Genomic DNA, 23,735 nt, shown 5'->3' with positions numbered 1-23,735 from the left:
ATACAGTTTGCCAAAAAGTTCAGCACACAGTGTAGTATTTAATTCCAAATTTCTTGGTATGATCATTGACCCCAAACTCTGTTGGAATACATGTAGAAAATGTCTGGACAAACATGTTTAAACTCCCAGCTATTCTTTGTGAAACTAAGGATATCCTCAACAATAAATCGTATATTATTTATAACTTGCTCTCATTTCCACTAATGACATTGGGTATTGAATTTTGGGGAAATACATATAACACAAATACTCTTCCTATGTTATGTCTCTCTGCCTTTTGAGTGAAGAAAAACGCACATACAAGTAATGTCTCAGTTGACATGACTGTTAGCTACTTGTCTCGCCTCCTTGACAGGCCTGCGCCGATGGACTGAATGTTGTCGGAAGCATGCAATAATTGGATGGGGTCCGGTTGGTGACTGACTTGTAGTGTGACATAACTCTGCTGCAAGACACAGAAAATTACCGTCTTTTCTGGACAATAAGTCACAGCTTTTTCCATAGTTTGGCCGGGGCTGCGACTTATACTCAGGAGCGAGTTACGTTATACTTTTAACACATTATTACTTGATCATTAACACATTACTTACTAGTATATCACTTGTAATATTTTCACACTAAACCGCATGAGGGCGCTCTAGGCCTGTGGAATAATTGGAACTGCAACTGACGACGAGTCTGACATCAGCGACGTAGCAGAGGAAGCACCGCATCTACTTTCAGAGTCAGCAGAGTTGTTTATAAGTGACACAAAGGATGAAGATTTTGATGGATTTAATGATTTGGATTGACATGGATGATTTGATAAACTTGTTAGCATGTTATAGTTATTTGAGTAACTCTTAATATGTTGCTTCAGACACGTTCTCAGTACCTTGTTTGTGTCTATGTAACGTTAGCATACCGTACCGTTCAGCCTGTTGAAAAACGAAACACGCGTTAAAGAAGTTGGACAAAGGTAATTAGTAATGGTTGATGCAAGGCGGAAAACCCAAGCTCTCTACACGCAAAAACAAATCCAACAATATTTATTTTAGTGTCCTTGGTTAATTGAGGTTAATTAGAAGTATCTTATTATTGGGGAAACGTTCTTAATATTGCAATAAAATCAAGACATTTTGTCTGGAGGTTTTCAACAATGAAAAATCTGTTTTTTATGTTTTTAATGTTTAAACCAAACTGACGTTTGAACCGAATCGTCACTTAAGAACCGACATTTGAACTGAACTGTATGTATAGTGAACCGTTACATCCCTATTATCCGGTCGTCTGATAGCACGACCATCGTGAACGACAAAAATGCCGTTTAGCCTGAGAAGGCCATTAGATAAAGCAAAGATGGGTTTCTGTTAAAGATATAAATTTGTGCAACAGTTATGAAAATGACTTGAAAATATGTAGGTCTATTATTTCTTTTAAAACATTGTTTAAATTGAAAACTGTATTTTCCGCACCATAACATGCCAAGTTCCTTCACGTTGCCTTTCTGCAATGATCCTGGCTTTAAAGAAAGCTCTAATTTGTGCCTCATAAGCATGTCTCTTTGTCTATGCCATTTTAGAGGATCCTAATCTTGTTTTCTTTGCACAAACGATAATATTTATTTATCAATGGCGGTGGAGGTACGTACTTTACGTGTTACGTCCCGTCCTCTGATTTGTTTACTGCCCCGACCTATGTAAAACGTAATTACCGATTATGCCTGTATATTACGTCTCTGTGTGGCGGAAGTCACACAAATCAATTTTACAGATTTGCACAAACTATACTGTTTATCAATGGCGGCGGAGGTACGTACTCTACGAGTTACGTACAGTCCTCTGATTAGTTTTTTGCCCTGATCTACGTAAAACATAATGTCCTCTGATTGGTTCATTCTACATATTACGCCTGTATATTACGTCTCTGTGTGTCAGAAGCCACACAAAAGAACTTTAAAGATTTGCACAAACGATAGTATTTATTTATCAATGGCGGCAGAGGTACGTACTCTTCATGTTACGTACAGTCTTCTGATTGTTTTTTTTGCCCCGATCTACGTAAAACGTAATGTCCTCAGATTGCTTCATCGGGTCTACATATTATGCCTGTATTTTACGGAAGCCACATTAAACAATTTTACAGATTTTGGAATTCGGTTGACACAAAAGGCACAAAATTAAAGGCTTTTAGGTGCACCTTATGTTGCGGAAAATATGATAGTAAAAAATATATGAATGAAGCCAAGCCACGTGGATTTACAAGGGTGAAAAAGTGCTGTTTTTGTGTCAAAGAAAAATGTGAATGATCCGTCCGTCCGTCCATCAATCCGTCCGTCCATCCATCAATCCATCCGTCCATCCATCAATTTGTCTGTCCGTCCATCCATCCATCCATCCATCCATCCATCCATCCATCCATCCATCCATCCATCCATCCATCCATCCATCCATCCATCCATCCATCCATCCATCCATCCATCCATCCATCCATCCACCCACCCTGCCCCGCTCCCATCAAAAGTAGTGATTTTTAACGAAAAATTATTTCTTTTACAGACTGTTCCCCGGATATTGAGATGGCACTGAGAGAATTAGACTCCTGTTTGAAGCTGCTTTTTCCTCAGTTCACACTTCAAGACAGCCTCACAACTAACAGCTGCCACCTCACACAAACAAACACTGGATGTTTGTCAGATGATGAAAGTCCCTGCTGTAGCAAAAACTTGATAAATGACAAAACAGAGAAGATACAAGAGAGCAAAGAGAGGGTGACAAAAGAAGAAAATGACAGAGACAATAAAGACGACCGTGAGGAGAAAGAAATAAAGAAAAAGAAGCAGAAAAGGTGGGAAAGTGAAGAACTGAAGAAGAGAAACAAACAGAAAAAAGGAGAGATTGAAGTAGAACAAAGGCATACAATGAAACATGAGGCCAAGGGCAGATGTGAAGAAGAGCATGACCTTCTTCATGTAGACTGTTTTATTCAAAACTCTGGCCTTTTGTCCCGCTCGTATCGTCTGGACTTGAACCTTAGTCCAGGTGAGTAAAATTTTTAAATTTCACAAAATTTAAAAAGAAATGTGACTTGTATTTTGTTTGCGTGAAAGATACTGCCATATAGCACTACACTACCCGCATGTTTATAATTCACAGAATTTTTTTTTTTTATCTGTCAGATATTATCTGATTTGAAGATCTGGTTATGTGGTTCATGTATTGCGCATTCAGAACTGCACTATTGGTCCACTTAATTTGATTGATTTGTTTATTTCGGCAAGCTCAACACTCTTATTACAACTTCATTTTACATTTTGTTCCACAACTTGTCGGAAAGGGAAGCGGGTTGAAGCAGTTCTGCTTATCTAGTCCCGTCTCGACTTTAACCAAGGATTTGGAGTTCGAATCACAATCTTGCAGGCACTCCGGGCACTGTCCCCATGAAAAGGCGGCACTTGCACCGATCAATCAATTTTGTCTGCCACGCTGGCCTCCTGTAGCTTTACCATTTTCTTATGAAGTTCATACATCTCAAGATAGAGGAATGCCAAAATCTCTGGCCTCTGCTCTCAGCCCTCAGGTTGCTTTCCAAGGCTTGAAGTCCCTCGTTTCCAAGGGCGCCAGACTTAATTTCTTTTAGTTTATTTTACAGGAGCAACCCCATGAGGGTCAACGTTGAGTTGAGATAGTCTGGTAGATTGCACTGAAAACCCAGTTTAGGAAATCCGTAGCTTATGATACAGTTGGGGGAAGTGCCTGTTCATGCCGCTAGGAGATCTGCTCCCGGTGCGCCCTCAAGACTGCAACTACCTCTCGTTTATGTATTACCATATTGGCCCGAATATAAGACAGTATTTTTTGCATTGAAATAAGACTGAAAAAGTGGGGGTCGTCTTACATTCGGGGTCTAGACATTATACCCATTCACAACGCTAGCTGACGCCAGATATCTTTAAAGTGAATGCTGAATTTAACTACCCAGGCCAAAGCGAACCCCTGTCACGAAGAAGAAAAATAAAAATTGCAGTAGCACGAAGAAGAAAAGTAAAAAATATCAGTAAGAAAGAAAAGAAAGTAAGAGAAGAGACAACAGAAAATGGAAAAACCAGAAGCCATTCATTTACAAATGTGATTGCACTTTAGTTTACATATTTAAATATTACATATTTAAAAGTTTTTGCATGATTTGAATGAGGCAAAATAACATGCTTTTTCTCTCGAATATATTGTTATAATCATTTGTCTCAGATGTACTGTAATTATTTTCCGTATAAAAATAAAATTTGTTGTTCAAAAAGTCTTTTTTCAGACTTGTCTTGAAAAAGAGGAGGTCGTCTTATAATCAGGGTCGTTTTATATTCAGGCCAATACGGTATGTGGGTAGTACAGTGATCCTTCGTTTATTGCTGATAATTGATTCAAAGACCGCCTGCGATAGGTGAAAATCTGCAATGAATAAATAATTTTACAATATCCAAGAGACTTTTATCATTTAATTTTTAGACACTTTATTTCATTTTTTAACACTTTATTGTATTTTTAAACATTTTAAAGTTAAACTGACTCTTAGAAACATTCAACAAGTTGTAATTGTGGCACAGCTCCGCTCTGCTCTCGCTGTGGTGGCCGGTCTTAGAAACATTCAACAAATTGTAACTGTGTCACGGCTCCGCTCTGGTCTTGCCATGGTGGCCGGCTGACGCGCCCCCGCAGACCAGCTCCAATGCGGAGCTGCACATCTCCGCAACCTGTGCCCTTGTTACTGGCTCATTGGGGCGTGTATTTAAACCCCGCAGGCCCGTCAGTCTGGGGCTGTTTGTCTGCCTTGATACATGTATGCCTGCCACCTGGTGCTACAATGCCACTTGATTCCCATTTGCCCGATCCGCTGTGTAGCGCCATGCCTGTTTGTGATTCGCTGTTTTGCGAAAGCTTGGTTTTATGATCTGCTCTGGACTCTGTTTGGCTCGACCTTCTGACTGTCCCTGACCGACCATGAGCTTGTTATGACAGTCTGCTTTGATGATGCATGACGCACGTTCACTGGCCGGCTAGTCAGCTTGCCTCGTTGTCCTGCTCTGCCGGCATTCCAGCCCTCGTTGTCTCTGTTAAACTTTGTGTGAGCCCGTGTTGCATTTGGTTGTACTGCCTCATTCGTAACAAAACGAAGTGCAAATCAAAGATGCTGCTGACTCTGCTGACGCAAATTAAGTGGAAGAGTGGATACGTAGCGGGAACCTGAGATAAAGCGTGGTTAGAACTGCTCTTACAACTCTAAGCCAATCAACGGCAAGATAGAGATCAACATGTTCCCATATGTCTCGTCTCTTCTACCGACCAATAGTGTGCTGTAAAGTCATATGGGAAGACAAAACCCCGCGTGATGTTGCAAATAGCTGTGATGCACCACGTATATCCGCAATATCTGTTTTCATAAAAACCCGCGATGCACCATGGCCACAATAGGTGAAGCGCAAGGAACCACTGTATATTTACTTTATTTTATGTTAATTAAGACAAAAGCTATGCAGCGATGCTGCATCATTTCTAGGTGAGATCTCGAGCCCAGATATGACCGCATAATTTATTTTATATTGCTGGTCGATATGTTCTACTCTGTGAGAATTTTCATCAGCTGGTCTTTCCTGGCATTCTCATCTTTGAGAAATGCAATTTCTTCCATCGTGGTTATAATCCAATCAATCGAGTCTCCATTTTCATAATACTCTTCTTAATGTCGCTAATCTCCCCTCTCGTCTCTTGAAGAGAGTTTTCTGCTCATTTTTTTTCAAGATTCAAGATTCAAGAGTTTTTTATTCGCCATGTTTGAGCGTGCCAAACAAGGAATTTGACTTTGGTAAATCACAGCCTCTGTTCAACATTTAGGTGACTAACAACAACACTCAGCACATGTGAAGAACGAAAGATATTCTCAAACATCCCCAGATCTTAAACTCCCAAGAGGGCAAGGAAACCCTCAAAACTCCAGCTATGGGAAATGAGAAACCTTGAGAAAAGTCCACAGATGGGAGGGTCCCTCTTCTAGGATGACCAGGCTGCAATGGATGCAGAGAGGACACATAGTACAAACAGTGTAAACAAAAAAGGTGTGGAAAGCAGGATGTTATTGCACAGTAATGACTCTGAGACTCTAAGAGTGGTGTGAGTTCATCAGAGCGACAGCCTGGGGGAAGAAGCTGTCTCTGTGTCTGCTGGTTTTAGTGTACAGAGCTCTATAACGGCGTCCGGAGGGGAGTAGTTCAAACAGGCTGCAACCTGGGTGCGAAGGGTCTGTTGAGATGTTACTTGCACGTTCCCTGGTCCTGGTCAGGTACAAGTCTTGAATAGATGGGAGGTTGATTCCAATTATCTTTTCTGCAGTCCTTATTGTCCGTTGCAGTCTGTGCTTGTCTTGTTTGGAGGCCGATCCAAACCAGACAGTGATGGAGGTGCAGAGGACAGACTGGATGATGGCAGTGTAGAAGGTCTTCAGCAGCTCCCGCGGCAGGTTGAACTTCTTGAGCTGTCTCAGGAAGTACAGCCTCTGCTGGGCCTTCTTCCGGACAGAGTCTATGTGGCCGGTCCATTTCAGGTCCCGAGAGATTGTGGTTCCCAGGAACTTGAAGGTGTCTGATGAGAGAATAGTATTACTGCGGATAGTGAGGGGTGAAAGTGGTGAAGGGCCTCGCCTGAAGTCCACTGTCATCTCCACGGTCTTGAGCGGGTTCAGGTCCAGGTGGTTTTGGCTGCACCAGTGGACCAGCCGCTCCACGTCCTGTCTGTATGCAGTCTCATCACCGTTCTGGATCAGTCCGATGAGAGTGGTGTCGTCTGCATACTTCAGGAGCTTCACAGAAGAGTCACTTGCGGAGAAATCGTTGGTGTAGAGGGAGAAGAGCAGTGGGGAGAGGACGCACCCCTGAGGGGCTCCAGTGTTGGTAGTCAGAGTGTCAGATGTGATGCTCCCCAGCCTCACACGCTGTCTCCTGTTGGTCAGGAAGCTGGTGATCCACTGACAGGTGGAGGCAGGCACCGCGAGCTGGATGAGCTTCTGTTGGAGGATGTCAGGAGCGATGGTGTTGAACGCCGAGCTGAAGTCCACAAACAGGATCCTGGCGTACTTTCCTGGGGTGTCCAGGTGTTGCAGGATGTAGTGCAGACCCATGTTGACCGCATCATCCACCGACCTGTTTGCCCGGTAGGCAAACTGGAGGGGGTCCAGCAGGGGGCCCGTGACATCCTTCAGGTGGTTCAGCACTAACCTCTCGAAAGATTTCATGACCACAGATGTCAGTGCAACAGGTCTATAGTCATTCAGACCTGTGATGGCGGGCTTCTTGGCCACTGGAACGATGGTGGAGCTCTTGAAGCACGCGGGCACCTCACACAGCTCCAGGGAACGATTGAAGATCCGTGCAAAGGTGGGCGCCAGCTGCTCAGCGCAAACTTTCAAGCAGGAAGGTGACACGCCGTCTGGGCCCGGTGCCTTCCTGATCTTTTGTCTTCGGAACATCTGGCGCACTTCCTCCTCGCGAATCTGGAGTGCGGGCGCGGCCTCTGCAAGAGAGAGAGTCGGTGACCACGGTGATGGAGGTGTGGACAGAGCAGTTGTGGGGGGAGGTGAGTATGTGGATTGTGCTGCAGGAAGTCCCGTTGTGTGGGAGGACCGATCAAACCTGCAGTAGAACCTGTTTAGCTGGTTAGCGAGCCTTGGGCTCTCCACAGGACGGGGGGTTCGTTTCTTGAAGCCCGTGATGCTCTGCAGGCCTTTCCACACTGTTGAGGGATCAGGATTGGCAGAGAGGTGTCTCTCCAGGCTCTCCCCGTAACACTTCCTGGCTTTCCTGACCTCTCGGTTCAGTGTGTTTCTGGTCTGCTTGAACAGGTCCCGGTCGCCGCTCCTGTAGGCCTCCTCCTTGACTTTGCGCAGCCTCCTAAGGTTCGGTGTAAACCAAGGTTTGTCGTTGTTATACGTGCAGAAGGTCTTAGTCTGCACACACAGATCCTCACAAAAACTGATGTATGACGTGACAGTGTCAGTGAGTTCATGCAAGTCTGAATCTGCAGCTTCGAAAACTCTCCAATCGGTGCAGTCAAAGCAGGCTTGGAGGTTCTGCCTTGACTCCACTGTCCACTTCCTGACAGTCCTCACCACAGGCTTAGAAGTTTTTAGTTTCTGTCTGTAGGCAGGGATCAGATGAACTAGACAGTGGTCCGAGAGTCCTAAAGCTGCACGAGCCACAGAGTGGTATGCATCCTTAATTACGGTGTAGCAGTGGTCAAGTGTCTGTGCACCTCTGGTGGGACACGTTATGTGCTGTCTGTATCTGGGGAGTTCGTGTGCGAGGTTCGCCCTGTTAAGATCACCCAGAACAATGATTAGTGAATTTGGTAGAAGTTTCTCCATGTCTGTCACCTGGTCAGCCAGCATCTGCGTGGCTTCACTCGCACGTGCGTGTGGTGGGATGTAAACAGCCGCCATGACGATCGAGGAGAACTCCCGTGGTGAATAGAACGGCCGGCAGTTTATGAAAAGTGTTTCTAGGAGAGGGCTGCAAAACTCTTTCAACACCATGACATCAGTACACCAACGTTCATGAATGTAGAAACAGAGACCACCTCCCTTTGATTTTCCGGAGAGCTCCGCGCTGCGATCTGCACGCGTTAGCCGAAACCCAGCTAACTCCATGGCGTGGTGGGGGGTTCGTTCGCTAAGCCACGTTTCAACAAAACACAGCGCGGCGGATCTGCTGAAGTCCGTGTTCGAACAGAGAGCGACTCACCGTGGCAGCCATCCGCGGCGCCATCAGATGACGTCATCCAGATGATTAGAGAAAGGTGGCGCAGTGAGTAGCATGTCTGCCTCACAGTTCAGAGGTTGTGCGTGTAATTCCACCTCCGGACCTCGCTGTGTGTAGTTTGTGTTGCGTACGTGGTTTTCTCTGGAGCACTCCAAATTGCCCATAGTAGCTGTGAGTATGAATGTGAATGGGTTGTCTCTGTGTGCACTGTGATTGACTGGCAACCAGCTCAGGGTGTACCCTGCCTACTGCCCAGTGACTGCTGGGATAGGCTCCAGCACACACCCGACCCCCATGGAGACAAGCGATACGGCCTCTTTTGAATTCTCAGCCCTCCCTCCACAGAGCTCTTTGAAGTTTTGAGGTACGTGAACACTCGTGCACAAATGCAGATAAAGACTGAAAGTGACCCCACATACAGGCTGCTCTCTCAACCAATGAAAGTGTTGAGTTTCAAATAATACTTGATTTTGAACACGTGAACACGAATGCACAAATGCAGATAAAGACTGAAAGTGACTCCATACAGGTTGCTCTCTCAACCAATGAATGTGTTGGGTTTCAAATAACACTTGATTTTGGAAAAACAACCTTCAGCAGCAGTTATGCCATAGGGCTTGTCACAATTACCCCAAAGTTACTATTTTTAGAACAGCGAACTGTGCATACGCCGTGGCGCAGCATTTTCGGACAAACACAAGAGCCGCACAGGTAGTGAACAGCTGGAGTGCAAAGGACCAATTTGCAGTTTTTTTTAAATCAGAAATATCATTAACGGACCTATCATGGTTGGAACATAACACTGCTTTGGTGTCTGCTGGAGCGACTTGCGATATGCTGACCGGGATCATATGAGGGGAGTTTTCTTCATATCTTTCCCAAAGCCGCGGAAGAACCGAGAGAAATGCTTTTGCTGGGTAGAAGCTGGTAAACGGCAGTGATTTACAGTACATAATGTCACCAAAGACACATATATATGCTTCTGCATTTTGTCGGTGGAAATGGGCCAACATCTGAAAATCCCGATCCAAGACCAGCGACTGCAACGTCTGTGGAGGTACGTTTATCGTTTGCTTTCTCAGTACAAAGCATGGTATTGCTAACCATAACGCATGTTTACCCATGGAAGCCACTGCTACTACAATGAAATGAAACCCTTTTCTGTTTCCTTTTTGAAGAAATTGAGCATATCAAATACCGTATTTTTCGGACTAAAAGTCGCTCCGGAATATAGGTCGCATTAGCCATAAAATGCACAATAACGTGAAAAAAAACATATATAAGTCGCTCCGGAGTAAAAGTCGCATTTTGGGGGAAATTTATTCGACAAAATCCAACACCGATAACAGACATGAACGAGCAGCAACAGACTAAACGATACGTATGCTAACGTGACATTAACACAAACAAAGAGCTGAGAACGGGCCTGACGCAACATTCAGAGTTATTCAAATACCGTAATTTCCAGACTATAAATCGTGTTTTTTTCATAGTTTGGGTGGGGGGGCGACTTATACTCAGGAGCGACTTATATATGTTTTTTTCCACAAATTTTTACTTGATCATTAAGACATCACTTACAAGTATAGTTGACCACTTCCCATGTTATTTTTAGTATAGTTGATCACTTCACATGCTTTTATATCTTTATCTTGAACATATTCAAAACATAAAAAATAGAGAAAACATCAAATAAAGCAATTAACACTTTAAAGCACCATATCCAAGTCCACTGTCTGCTGTATGTACACTTGCTCCATTTTTGCTCCTCTTATATTTATTATTATTATTTGTTTATTTATCATTTATTCAACACTTATTTATTCATTGTTTGTGCCTTCTTGGGTTTTTTTGTGTTGCTTGTATGCATATGTGTACTATCTCACCGAGCGATAGTGGGAACGTAATTTCAATCTCTTTGTGTGTCTTGGTATATGAAAAAAAATCGACAATAAAGCAGACTTTGACTTTGATAAAACAACCAAATAAACAAAACAAAAAACTACATCTGAAAAAAATTATATTTTCAGACGAAACTGGGTGAGGGCGCTCTAAATTTCACCGTTGGCCGTGACTCATCAACTGGGTGGGCTTAAGAAAAATGGCACCAAAAAGAAACTCATATTTTGCAGGTTACAAACTTCAAGTTGTAAAATGTGCAGCTGAAAACAATAATCGAGCAGCAGAAAGAAAGTTTGGAGAACCGTGATGTACCAAGGGATTACTATTTCAAGTGACGTCAGTGGCACGGCGCGGCGGTTGTTTACATAAAGGACAAACGTACCCACGTAAGGAAAACCGGCATCATTAGCCGTGATCATTTCTAAGTGACACGGAGGACAAAGAGTTTGAAGGAATTAAGGATTTGGAGTGACAAAGAAGGTTTGAAAAACTATTATGGCTTTTACGCACGCCCGGTCCTACTCTACTGAGTCGGGGGCCGGCGCTCGGCCGAGTGGCTGTCCGCGAACGGTGCATGGGGCTCGGACATGGCCATTACGCACGCCCGGTCCTATGCCATGGAGCTCTTGTGTCTGGAAGTCCACGCCACCACACGCTTGGAAGTTTGTTTTGTGGAATAAAGAGCCGTTTACCAAACCCACGTCTATCCTTGTACTTTGTTAATGCTACAATATAGTTCAAAGTCAAAGTCAAAGTCAGCTTTATTGTCAATTTCTCCACATGCCAAAGACACACAAAGAAACCGAAATTTCGTTCCCCCCTATCCCACGGTGACAAGACATGGCTCACAACAGACAAACAGTAAACAAGTATAACAAAAGCGTGCTGAATAAATAATGAATAAATAACACAACAATAAATAAATAAATAATTAATTAAGAGGAGCGTAAAAACGCGTACAGCAGACATTCCCGAAATTAGCGCAACAGTGCCGCACGCTACGCAGAAGGGGGTAGCGAGTTCAGGGCCCTAACAGCCTGGAGAAAGAAGCTGTTGGCGAGTCTGGTGGTGCGGGAGCGCAGGCTCCTGTACCTCTTCCCAGAGGGCAGAAGGTCAAACAAGGAGTGAGCCGGGTGACTCACATCTCTGGCAATCGAGGTTGCCTTGCGGGCGAGGTGGGAGGTGTAAATGTCCTTCAGGGAGGGAAGCGAAGCACCAATAATCTTACCAGCCGTATTCACTATGCGCTGCAGGGCCTTCAAGTTCTGTTCAGTGCAGTTACCACCCCAGACAGCGATGCAACTGGTGAGGACGCTCTCAATGGTGCCACGGTAGAATGTAGACAGGACTGCCTGAGGAGCACATGCACGCCTGAGCTTCCGCAGGAAATACAGGCGGCGCTGAGCTTTCTTTGCCAGTGACGAGGTGTTCGCGGACCAGGAGAGGTCCTCACTGATGTGCACCCCCAGGAACTTGGTGCAGCTCACCCTCTCCACCACAGCACCGTCGATGATCAGCGGCAGGTGTGTCGTGTGACCCTTCCGGAAGTCCACAATGATTTCCTTGGTCTTACTGACGTTCAGCAGGAGGTTGTTGTCCCTGCACCACGTGGTCAGAAGGTCAACTTCCGACCTGTACCGAGTCTCGTCGCCCTTCGTGATGAGACCCACCAGAGTCGTGTCGTCAGCAAACTTCACTATGCGGTTGTCGCTGTAGGTCGCAGTGCAGTCATGCGTCAGCAGGGTGAAGAGCAATGGACTGAGCACGCAGCCCTGGGGGGCCCCCGTGCTCAGCGTGATGCTGGCGGAGATTTTGTCGCCAACACGCACCACCTGAGGCCTCTGACAGAGGAAGTCCAGTATCCAGTTGCAGAGGGTGGTACTGAGGCCCAGCTCGTCGAGTTTGGAGATGAGTCGCTGCGGCACAATGGTGTTGAAGGCAGAGCTGAAGTCCACAAACAGCAACCTCACATATGAGTCCTTTCTCTCCAGGTGGGTGAGGGCCGAGTGGAGGGCAGAGCAGATGGCATCCTCAGAGGACCGCTTGGCACGGTACGCAAACTGGAAAGGGTCAATGGTGGGGGGGAGAACGGACTTGATGTGCTCCAAGACCAGCCGCTCAAAGCACTTCATGATGATGGGCGTCAGTGCCACAGGGCGGTAGTCATTGAAGCAGGACGGTGCAGGTTTCTTCGGCACAGGAACGATGGTGGCAGCCTTGAAACACGAGGGGACGATGGCCTGCTGCAGGGAAACGTTAAAGATGTCTGTGAAGACACCCGACAGCTCCCCAGCGCAGTCCTTCAGCGCTCGACCCGGGATGTTGTCAGGGCCCGCCGCCTTACGGGTGTCAATAGCGGCAAGCGCCCTCCTCACACCGTCGGCAGAGAGGCGCAGGGGCTGCTCGTGTGGGGGGGGAGTGGTCTTCAGCGGGCAAGTGCTGTTCTGGGCGTCGAAGCGAGCAAAGAAGCGGTTCAGATCGTTCAGCAGGCGGACGTCGCCCTCACAGCTCCTCGGCGCGGGCTTGTAGTCTGTGATGGTCTGAATGCCCCGCCAAAGGCTACGTGCGTCCTTGCTGTCCTTGAAATGGGTGGAGACCTTGCACGAGAACGCCTTCTTCGCTTCTTTGATGCCTCGGGACAGGTCGGCCCTCGCTGTCCTCAAGCCAGCCTCATCCCCTGCTCTGAAAGCCTTGTCCCTGGCCCTCAACAGTCTGAGGACAGCCCCCGTCAGCCACGGCTTCCAGTTCGCGCGAGTGACGACGGATTTCGGGCAAGTCACGTCATCGATGCACTTCGTGATGTAAGAGGTAACAGAGTCAGTATATTCCTCTATGTCCGTCCAATCGTTGTAGGTGGCTGCCTGCTTAAACAAGTCCCAGTCAGTGGTGTCGAAGCAGTCACGAAGTGCATCGGAGGCACCCTCAGGCCACACTCGAACCTGCCTCCGAACCGGCCTGGATGCCTTCACCAATTGTCTGTATGCGGGCAAAAGCAAAACGGTGAGATGGTCAGAAAGCCCCAGATGGGGGAGGGGGGTGGCTTTGAAGGCTCCCTTTTGCGCCGAGTAGACCAGGTCCAGGAAGCTGTCTCCACGTGTCAGAAAAGGAACATGCTGGTGAAGCCTCGGGAAAACAGACTTCAGGTTGGCATGATTGAAGTCTCCAGCGAAGATGGTGAAACCGTCAGGGTGCGCCGTTTGCTGTTCACTGACGGCCTGGTACAGTTCGCCAAGCGCCGCGGTCCTGTCTCCTTCGATGTTGGAAGGCGGGATGTATACCGCGACTAGCAGAATCGCGGTAAATTCCCTCGGCAGATAAAAAGGACGGCACTTAATGATCACAAACTCCACAAGCGGCGAGCAGTGCTTACATACCATCACAGAGTCCCGGCACCATTCTTCTCGGATGTAGACGCATATTCCACCTCCTCGCGACTTTCCCCCTCGTACAATGGCACGGTCCGCCCGATAGCACGCTAGCCGCTCCAGATGCACCGCAGAGTCCGGAATGTTGTCACTCAACCAGGTCTCGGTGAACACGAGCACACAGCAGTTCCGCACCGTCCGGTTCGTAGACCTCAGCAGGCGAACGTAATCCATTTTGTTGTCCAGCGATCGAACATTCGCCAGAAGAATGGAGGGCACCGCCGGTCGCGCTGGGTTGGCCGCCAGCCTGGCCCGGACGCCTCCGCGCTTGCCCCTCTTCTGCTTCCTCGCACACCGTTTCCGACGACTCCCAACCGGGGGAGGAATAGCGGGTGAGGTCGGCGACGGATCAGGACGTAGCAGTCCGAGCGCCTTTAATGTCGACGCTTCAAAGTCCCGAACGCCGCAAAACCCACTTCTGCCGATGTCAAGCAGAACCTGCCTGCTGTACTTGTAGCACGGACGAGACGAACACACAAGACTGTCGGACGAACACTCATTAGACGAACAAATCACCGTACTGACGGGACAGAGAGTGGCCGCTGCGTATGCACGCGCCGCCATCAGATATACTAGATCTGTGGAATAAAGATGAGGCTGACGTCAGGGCGCACGCGCGGCGATGTTGACAAAGGACGAGGAATTTGATCGATGGATTTAATGGATTTAAAGTGCACGGATGGTTTGATAATATTATTGCTTATATTATAGTTACCGTATTTGCCGGTGTACAGGTCGACTCGGTGTATAAGTCGACCCCCTAAAATTCGACGGAAATTTACGATTTTATGATATATCCTTTGTATAAGTCGAGCTCAATTGTTGCATTATATTAAACTTCAAAATTCAATATGCGAAATTTATTGACGAAATGTGTTCAAATTCCGGGAGGCCGTGCGCATGCGGCTGTTTATAAGCACCGCGGAGGAGATCGCGGCCGGCGAGCTCGCGCACGCCACCCGGCACCAACGGGAGGCCGGAAATAGCTCCAAGCCGAGCGGATCGGCACTTTATAAGCACCGCGGAGGAGATCGCGGCGCCTCATTGGACTTCCAGCGGCCGGCGAGCTCGCGCACCCGCCCGGCACATCCGGGAGGCCGTGCGCACGAGCCAAGTGGCCGAAAATAGCCCCCGCCGAGCGGATCGGCTGTTTATAAGCACCGCGGAGGTGGTCGCGGCGTCTCATTCGACTTCCAGCGGCCGGCGAGCTCGCGCACCCGCCCGGCACATCCGGGAGGCCGTGCGCACGAGCCAAGTGGCCGAAAATAGCCCCCGCCGAGCGGATCGGCTGTTTATAAGCACCGCGGAGGTGGTGGCGGCGCCTCATTCGACTTCCAGCGGCCGGCGAGCTCGCGCACCCGCCCGGCACATCCGGGAGGCCGTGCGCACGAGCCAAGTGGCCGAAAATAGCCCCCGCCGAGCGGATCGGCTGTTTATAAGCACCGCGGAGGTGGTGGCGGCGCCTCATTCGACTTCCAGTGGCCGGCGAGCTCGCGCGCCCGCCCGGCACATCCGGGAGGCCGTGCGCACGAGCCAAGTGGCCGAAAATAGCCCCCGCCGAGCGGATCGGCTGTTTATAAGCACCGCGGAGGTGGTGGCGGCGCCTCATTCGACTTCCAGCGGGCCGCGCACTCGCGCACGCCGCCCGGTTCAAATTTTCTAAGTGCAACGCACAATGAGATGCATGAGAAACGGCCTTGGTTACCATCACATTTGAAGCGATGAATACGAAGTTAAATTTTATGACTCGGTGTATAAGTCGAGGTCGATTTTTTTCGGTCGATTTTGGATCGAAAAAGGTCGACCAATACACCGGCAAATACGGTATTTGAAATATAGTTTATCTATCGTTATATGAGCCTGTGGAATATTTTGAAGTGCAAGCGCCCTTAGCCGCGCGCAGCCATTGTTGACAAGAACGATCGATGGATTTAATGAATTGGAGTGACACCGATGGTTTTATAAACATGTTATTTATGTAATGGTTGTCCTAAATCACTCTATATGTTACGTCAGGCCCGTTCTCAGCTCCTCATTTGTGTTTGTCACGTTAGCATACCTATTGTTTAGCCTGTGGCTATCGTATCGAATGATCGATGGATTTAATTAATTGGAGTGACACCGATGGTTTTATAAACATGTTATTCATGTAATAGTTGTCCTTAATCACTCTATATGTTACGTCAGGCCCGTTCTCAGCTCTTTGTTTGTGTTTGTCACGTTAGCATACCTATCGTTTAGCCTGTTGTTGCTATCGTTTAGCCTGTTGTTGCTCGTTCATGACTGTTTTTGGTGTGGGATTTTGTCGAATAAATTGCCCCCCAAAATGCGACTTATACTCCGGAGCGACTTATATATGTTTTTTTTTCACTTTTTGGGGCATTTTATGGCTGGTGCGACTTATACTCCGGAGCGACTTATCGTCCGGAAAATACGGTACATTTTACCCAAGCAAAGGAATTAAAGTTAAAAGTAAAAATAACGTTTGTACCTTCTCCAAACAATTTATAACACACTACTATTCTCACAGTGGCGGGCACCTTGATCGAATTGACTGATAATATTCCTTAAACTGTTACAGAATACATTTTAGCCAAGCAAAAAAATCTAAATAAAAATCACATTTGTGCTTCTTCAAACAAGTTATAACACGCCACTATTCTCACAGTGGCGGGCACCTTGATCAAATTGACTGATAATATTGCTTAAGCTGTTACAGAATACATTTTAGCCAAGCAAAGAAATCAAAATAAAAATCACATTTGTGCTTCCATGCGTGACCCACAATCCGACCCCGTGTTCCTGTTTATCCTTATTTCTACTAGTTCAGCTTATTTTGGCCCTTTTTGGTCTCATGTAACGGTTTGGCGCCATCTCTTTGACAAATTTGGAACTTCAGCTCTGCCAATTTATTCTGTAATCCTTAATTCAAATTTTGTACCATCTGCTACTAAAATTTGGAATTTCAGCTCTGCTAATTTATTCCTGTGAGCAATTGTTGGATAAATTGTATATATATGTTATCATGCGTTCCCTAATGAGTATTTATTAATAAAATTATTGCACAGAATGCTTGCTGTTTCGCCTTGCAGACGTCCACCAGTCCACAACAAGTCATACGATGCTGTCTGTAGCAGAAGAGCCGAGACAGCATGAGGAACTTTCAGTGTTAAAGGATGAAACAACACAACACCAGCACTGCTCTCCACCACGGCCCTCACGCATGGTGGGAGAGCACATGCAACACTGTCCAGTTTAGAGGAATAAAAAGCAATAGGACGCAACTTTGAGCCATGTGATTGGAGCAAAACAGAGGTCATGTAATGACCTTTGCAGTCAACAGTTTGGACAAATACCTTATCATAGTTGGGCAAGGCTAGAGTGGAGCTGGAGACCAAAGTCTGTTTGATCAAAACAAAAGCATCCTCAGGTTCAGGAGTCCATTTTAAGTGAGTGGACATTGAGATGTCTTCCACATACATCAATCTGGACAGAGGAGTAACAATTTGGGCATAATCAAGTATCCAGCTTCTACAATAACCTGTGAGACCCAAAAAAGACATCATCTGCTTCTTTGTTAGTGGCTTAGGAGCTTGTAAAATAGAGGCTTTTCTGCTTTCAATTATGGATCGACCTTGGGAACTTAGATTGTGGCCTAGATACTTAATTTCAGTGGACCACAGTTGAAGCTTGTTCTTGCTGACCTTGTGGCCTTCACTTGCCAAGTGATGCAACACTGCAAGCGTGTCTTTTTGGCAAGAGGCAAAATCAGGAGATGCTATCAAAATGTCATCAACATAAAGCAAGATTTGACTTCCCATTGGCGGGACAAATTTAGCCATGCTGGCTGCCATCACCTGTGAGTAAATTGTCGGGCTTTCACAGTACCCTTGTGGTAACCTTGTAAAGGTGTACCTTGAGCCAGCATATGTAAACGTAAACCAAAACTAACTCTCTTTTGCAATAGGGACAGAGAAAAAAGCATTGCTAATGTCAATCACTGTGAAGATTTTCGCATCAGGTGTCAATGAATTCAACAAGGTATGCGGGTCAGGGACACAAGGTGCTCTCTGAATAACAGCATTGTTTACAGCTTGCAAGTCTTGCACCATTCTCCACCCCACAGAAGGGGGTGCCTTCTTTACAGGGAAAATTGGAATATTGCAAGGAGAATCCGGGCAAGGAACAATGACACCTGCTTTTGATAAATCAGAAATAACAGGTGCGATAACCCTGTAAGGCATCAGGTTTTAAAGGATACTGCCTCACACAAGGGCGGTATTCAGTTTTAGGTCTTATGACAACAGGAAGCGCACCTTTCACTAAACCAACATCAGAAGGACCCGCAGACCAAAGATGACTTGGGACCTCAGCGAGGATGTGCTCGTCATCGGACATCAACACATAATCTCAAAATGAGGGTGTCTGCTCAACACCAGGATCAGCGTGGATTCCACTAATGAATGACAAGTCTTGAGTCATATTTTGTTTGAAGAGCTTGGTGGAAGGACTATAAAAGGAGTCAGGATTAACCTGAGTCCAGTCAGAAGCTGCCAAGGCATCACCAACCATAAATCCTAAACTTTGCCACGTTGCGGTGTGGGGCCTGTAGAGAGAGATGTGGAGCGGAGTGGGAGACACGTGTAACTTCTGCACAGCAGGGGGAGCCGTTTGTATGACTACACAAGCACGGCTCTCACCATCATGCAGAAGGAAAGATGTCATCAAAGTGGCAGGTGTAGCAGCCTCAAGCATGTTCTCGTAGTTGTGATCAGGACCAGGTGTGTCTTTATGCCACATAGTTATGTGTAGTTTATTGGCTTTCATTGCCTGTTCAGGGCAGCACAAAAGAGTGGCCACACGGGCCAAAAGAGGGGAACCAAATTCCATCACTTCGGCATCAGCCAAATCCAATGAATAAAAATAGTAGCAGTGAAATTGACCAAAAATCTGTAACTGGTGTCGCCTTTTGACAACAATTTGACCGTTAAGAGACACAAGGGAAAGCCCAAGGGCAGTGAGAGCATCTCTACCTAGCAAATTAATAGGGCAACTGGGCATCAGCAAAATGGGAATGCAACAACTTCCCCCTTCTGGGTCCCGTATCCAAACTGGTCGAGACTGGGGAACTGGGGTTGCCAGCCCATTCGCTGCTCTCACCCAAAAGGATTTACAGTTACTTTGCACATCTGCAGGTATGTCACGACATGTGGTCACACATGCCCCTGAGTCACACAAAAAGGTTATTGGAGTCCCGTTTACAAATAGAGTTATCACTGGCTTCTCAATATTGTTCATCAACAAATCTTGAATGTTCAAATCTACATCAACAGGGGGAGCCGTTGGCAAGACAGTTGTTTCAACTGTATTTTGACCGTCGGCTAGTCATAAGGGAGGTCTACTCCCACCCTTGTGATTATCTGGGCAGTTTCTTGCTATATGGCCTGTTTTCCCACATGACCAGCAAATAGGAGGTCCAGCATTGTACCGTTTTGACTGACCTGAGGCGGGCTGGTCATTTGTTCCATAATTGGGAGGATCACGACTGTACCCCCCTCTACCCTTGCCACGGAATTTGTGACGACCACGCCCCTCTAGGCGTGGTTCGTAGGCCTTATTTTGATAAAACACCTCAGACTGCTCTCCTTTAACAAAAAACACAGTGCCTGTTTTCCCCTTCTCTTTTGCTCTTTTTGCATTGACAACTTTTTCGGCGTGTATAGCATGATCAATGAACTGTGGCAAGGTAGATGTCGGGAAAGTGATCATATGTTTAGTGATCCAGCTTTGGATTTCTGGTCGCAAATTTGCATGTAGAGCATTTTTGAGTTGTTGGTCATAAACGTCAGTTCCATCCTCCAAGCCACTATTGGCTTTGAACACTCTTTCGAGTCTGTGTCTAAAGTCTTCAAACAACTCATCCTCCTTTTGTTTGGTCTGGCCAATGTCAGTGTAATTTGCTCTATGTTCGAATTTTATTTTTATCCTGCCCAATAGTTGGTCAATTTCTGTTTGTAATGGCACCCCGTTACATTCTAATGGACGGCCCCGGGAATCAAAAGGATCCCAGGTGCCTTTAACGCTTGCCCAATGTTTGGTTAAGGATGCCATGAAAACCTGTTGTACTTCATCGCCTCTCAAGTTATACGAAGCAATGAGTTGTCTCATGTCGGTGCAGTATTGATCAACATCTTCAGTGGGCAACGCTATACCCTGAATTGCTGATTTTATATCAGCGTGGGTCCATGTTCTGTATACTAAAATTGTGGGTCCTCCTTCATCATGAGGATTTGCCATTTCAATCATCGGGTATGCGTCTGCGTCAGCCGAAGGAACCAACTTAGCACGGCCCCGCGTCAACATACCACGAGCACGGCTCCGCGTCAACATACCACGAGCAGAAGCACCATACTCAGGAGGATGATTTGTGCTTGGTAATTTGGGGTACAGAGATGGGAAAATTGGTTCGCTTTGGCGTGCTGCAATCTCCGTCTTTATAGTTTGATCAATTTTTTCATCCTCATTCATCGCATTGTCAGCTTCGGCCTTCAAGCGAGCCCGCGCTGACATCTCCTCATCCTCCTGCCTGTGCAACAAGTTCTTTTTTTATCTTTTCTTCGTCTTCCCTATCTCTCAATTTTTCTCTTATCTGCCCACATTTTCTCTTTTTAGCTTCCAATTCCCATTGCACTATTAGATAATACCCGTCTTTATTTCTCTTTACACCACATCAATTGATTGCTTTAGGTTATTCAACGAATTTGTTTTCAGCTGACCATCAAATTTGTAATCGGTTATCCATTTGTCAAGATATTTTACATTTTCGGGGCCAACTTCTTCCATCAATTTCCAATCTTTGCATTTTAATTCATGTCGGGGCAGCGGCTTTTGTTTGCTATTTGCTGTCCCCATGGTGTATTTTCCAAATGTCTGAGTTGGCAATTCGAATGGCACCTACAGTGTCCTAAAGCCAACTTTATTCACAGGACAGTGGTTAAATGTTCGATGTGTGGTGAGTCTCCGGAGGAAACGGAGAATCTGTGCTTTCGTCCACACAAAGCCACTGTTTACTGTTGAGCTCAAATGAGGTCACTCTCAGTCAAACCATACACACACACACACACACACACACACACACAATGCGCACTTTTATCGTCTCACAGGCAAGCAGGGGAGCCCGCCCTCCTGTGGATTTTAACAAACTCCTTAACCTTTCTATTGTGTAAGAAAAACTTATTTTTGCCTTTTTCTTAAAGTAGGTATAAAACTTATCTTTTCACGGATAAAGATACCAAACCAGCTAAACAAGAGTTAAGAAAAAACACCACAGATGGCAGCAGAAAGCTAACACATTAGGAAGGTTAAGTAGGAGGCCCCACGACACCTCGGCGGGATTTAACTGCTCCAAAATACCTGTACTTCTTTAGAAAACAGAGGAGTCCGCCCTCCCGTGGAATTTAACTGACGTTTACGTCAGGGGACCCCACCACCCCATGCAGAATTTAACTGTTTCTAATTTCACTTGATAGAGTCTAGAATTGTCAAGGTTTTAAGTGACCTCTTGCCACTGCACTTTCATTCCTTTTAACAGAATCAATATTCATACTCACAGTCTGCTGGGCCTTTCCCCGGATGTTCTCGTCAACCACTCCGGCGTCCAACCGACTGATCGAGTCAGCCCCGTGAAAAGGGTTTCTCTATCTATATGCCTTGGCCAAGGACTTATCCTGCGTCGAAAAAGCAGTGAGGCAGAATATTGAGTCTTTTCTCGCGAGGAGTGCATCCAGACTTACAGCAATCCAAATACACTAAAGGTCTGTTACACCCCCCACTCTTTTTATTTAGGAAATGCCCTACCCACAATGTGAGACTAGCCCCTGGGGTGGGGGAAAGCGCGGGCTTTGTCTCATGAGAGAAGAAACAAGATTCTATGTGAAAAAAGAAGTTGCAGACAAGACACCATGAGAAAAGAGTGCAAAGACAAAATGCTATGTGAAATAAGAAGTCACAGACATCAACAAAATAGTTTGAGCTATCAACAGCTTTCTTGGATTCCCAGAGATGTAGAAGGTCAGGAAGCTCCAGACAGCATCGTATGACTTGTTGTGGACTGGTGGACGTCTGCAAGGCGAAACAGCAAGCATTCTGTACAATAATTTTATTACTAAATACTCATTAGGGAACGCATGATAACATATATATACAATTTATCCAACAGCAATCCATATTCACCATTTGCACCATCTCTTCTCCCCCTCCCCCATGTTACATGACAGAGTGGTTCATGTTCCGCGCCTTCAATGTTGAGGCAGCCGACCAGAGCTGTGGCCGTAAGGTCGTTGGTACCTGTCGTGGCGGCAATCCCCGAACCTGCTGGTGGACACCGGCGGTAAGGGATGCCGTCAAGCTGAAGAAAGAGTCCTATTGGGCCGTTTGGCCTGCAAGACTCCGGAGGCAGCTGACAGGTACCGGATGGCCAAGCGGAACGCGGCTTCGGCAGTTGCTGAGGCAAAAACCCGGGCATGGGAGGAGTTTGGCAAGGCCATGGAGAATGACTTGTGGTCCACCATCCGGCGTCTCAGGAAGGGGAAGCAGTGCACCAACAACACTGTTTACAGTGAAAATGGCGTGCTGCTGGCCTCGACTCGGGACGTCGTGAGTCGGTGGGGAGAATACTTCGAAGACCTCCTCAATTCCACAGACACGCCTTCCATTGTAGAAGCAGGGCCCGGAGACTCTGAGGTGGACTCTCCAATCTCTGGGGTCGAAGCCACTGAGGTAGTTAAAAAACTCCTCGTTACCAAGGCCCCGGGGGTGGATGAGATCCACCCGGAATTCTTAAAGGCTCTGGATGTTGGTGGGCTGTCATGGCTGACACGCCTCTACAACATTGCGTGGACATTGAGGACGGTGCCTGTGGATTGGCAAACTGGGGTGGTGGTTCCCCTCTTTAAGAAGGGGGACCGGAGGGTGTGTTCCAATTACAGGGGAATCACACTCCTCAGCCTCCCTGGTAAGGTCTATTCAGGGGTCCTGGAGAGGAGGGTCTGTCGGGAGGTCGAATCTCGGATTCAGGAGGAGCAGTGTGGCTTTTGTCCTGGCCATGGACCAGCTCTACACCCTTGGCAGGATCCTCAAGGGAACATGGGAGTTTGCCCAACCAGTCCGCATGTGTTTTGTGGACTTGGAGAAGGCGTTCGACCGTGTCCCTCGGGAGGTTCTGTGGAGGCTGCTTCGGGAGTACGGGGTGCCGAGCCAACTGATAAGGGCGGTTCGGTCCCTGTATCACCGATGCCAGAGTTTGGTCCGCATATCCGGCAGTAAGTCGGATTTGTTCCCAGTGAGAGTTGGACTCCGCCAAGGCTTCCCTTTGTCACCGATTCTGTTCATAATTTTTACGGACAGAATTTCTAGGTGCAGCCGAGGCGTTGAGGGTGTCTGGTTTGGGGACCTCAGCACCGCGTTTCTGCTTTTTGTAGATGACGTGGTGCTGTTGACTTCTTCAAGCCGTGAACTTCAGCGCTCACTGGAGCGGTTCGCAGCCGAGTATGAAGCGGTCGGGATGAGGGTCAGCACCTCCAAATCCGAGTCCATGGTCCTCGGTCGGAAAATGGTGGAATGCCCTTTTC

At 46.9% G+C, this 23,735-nt stretch overlaps 1 protein-coding gene and 1 long non-coding RNA gene across 7 annotated transcripts in view; one reads left to right on the top strand and one right to left on the bottom strand.

The window, feature by feature from the left end:
• Window positions 1-23,735, top strand: part of uvssa (UV-stimulated scaffold protein A) — a 237,903-nt gene that overhangs the window by 68,297 nt on the left and 145,871 nt on the right. For all 6 annotated transcript variants that reach the window (XM_088391507.1, XM_088391482.1, XM_088391489.1 and 3 more), the window contains one exon: window positions 2,538-3,020. In XM_088391507.1, the coding sequence (XP_088247633.1) occupies window positions 2,538-3,020 (483 nt within the window). The remainder of the gene's footprint in view (window positions 1-2,537; window positions 3,021-23,735) is intronic.
• LOC148404748 (uncharacterized) overlaps window positions 1-23,735 on the bottom strand; it is a 37,563-nt gene that overhangs the window by 3,641 nt on the left and 10,187 nt on the right. Inside the window, exon 4 of the long non-coding RNA XR_015861620.1 lies at window positions 21,717-22,227. This is a non-coding gene — a long non-coding RNA (uncharacterized LOC148404748). The remainder of the gene's footprint in view (window positions 1-21,716; window positions 22,228-23,735) is intronic.

This window comes from Syngnathus floridae, chromosome 1 (assembly GCF_059516105.1).
Source record: "Syngnathus floridae isolate MCC-2025c chromosome 1, RoL_Sflo_1.0, whole genome shotgun sequence".
NCBI classification, from domain to species: Eukaryota; Metazoa; Chordata; class Actinopteri; order Syngnathiformes; family Syngnathidae; genus Syngnathus; species Syngnathus floridae.
The sequence above is the reverse complement of the archived record's forward strand: the minus strand, read 5'-3'. Positions and strand labels throughout refer to the sequence as shown.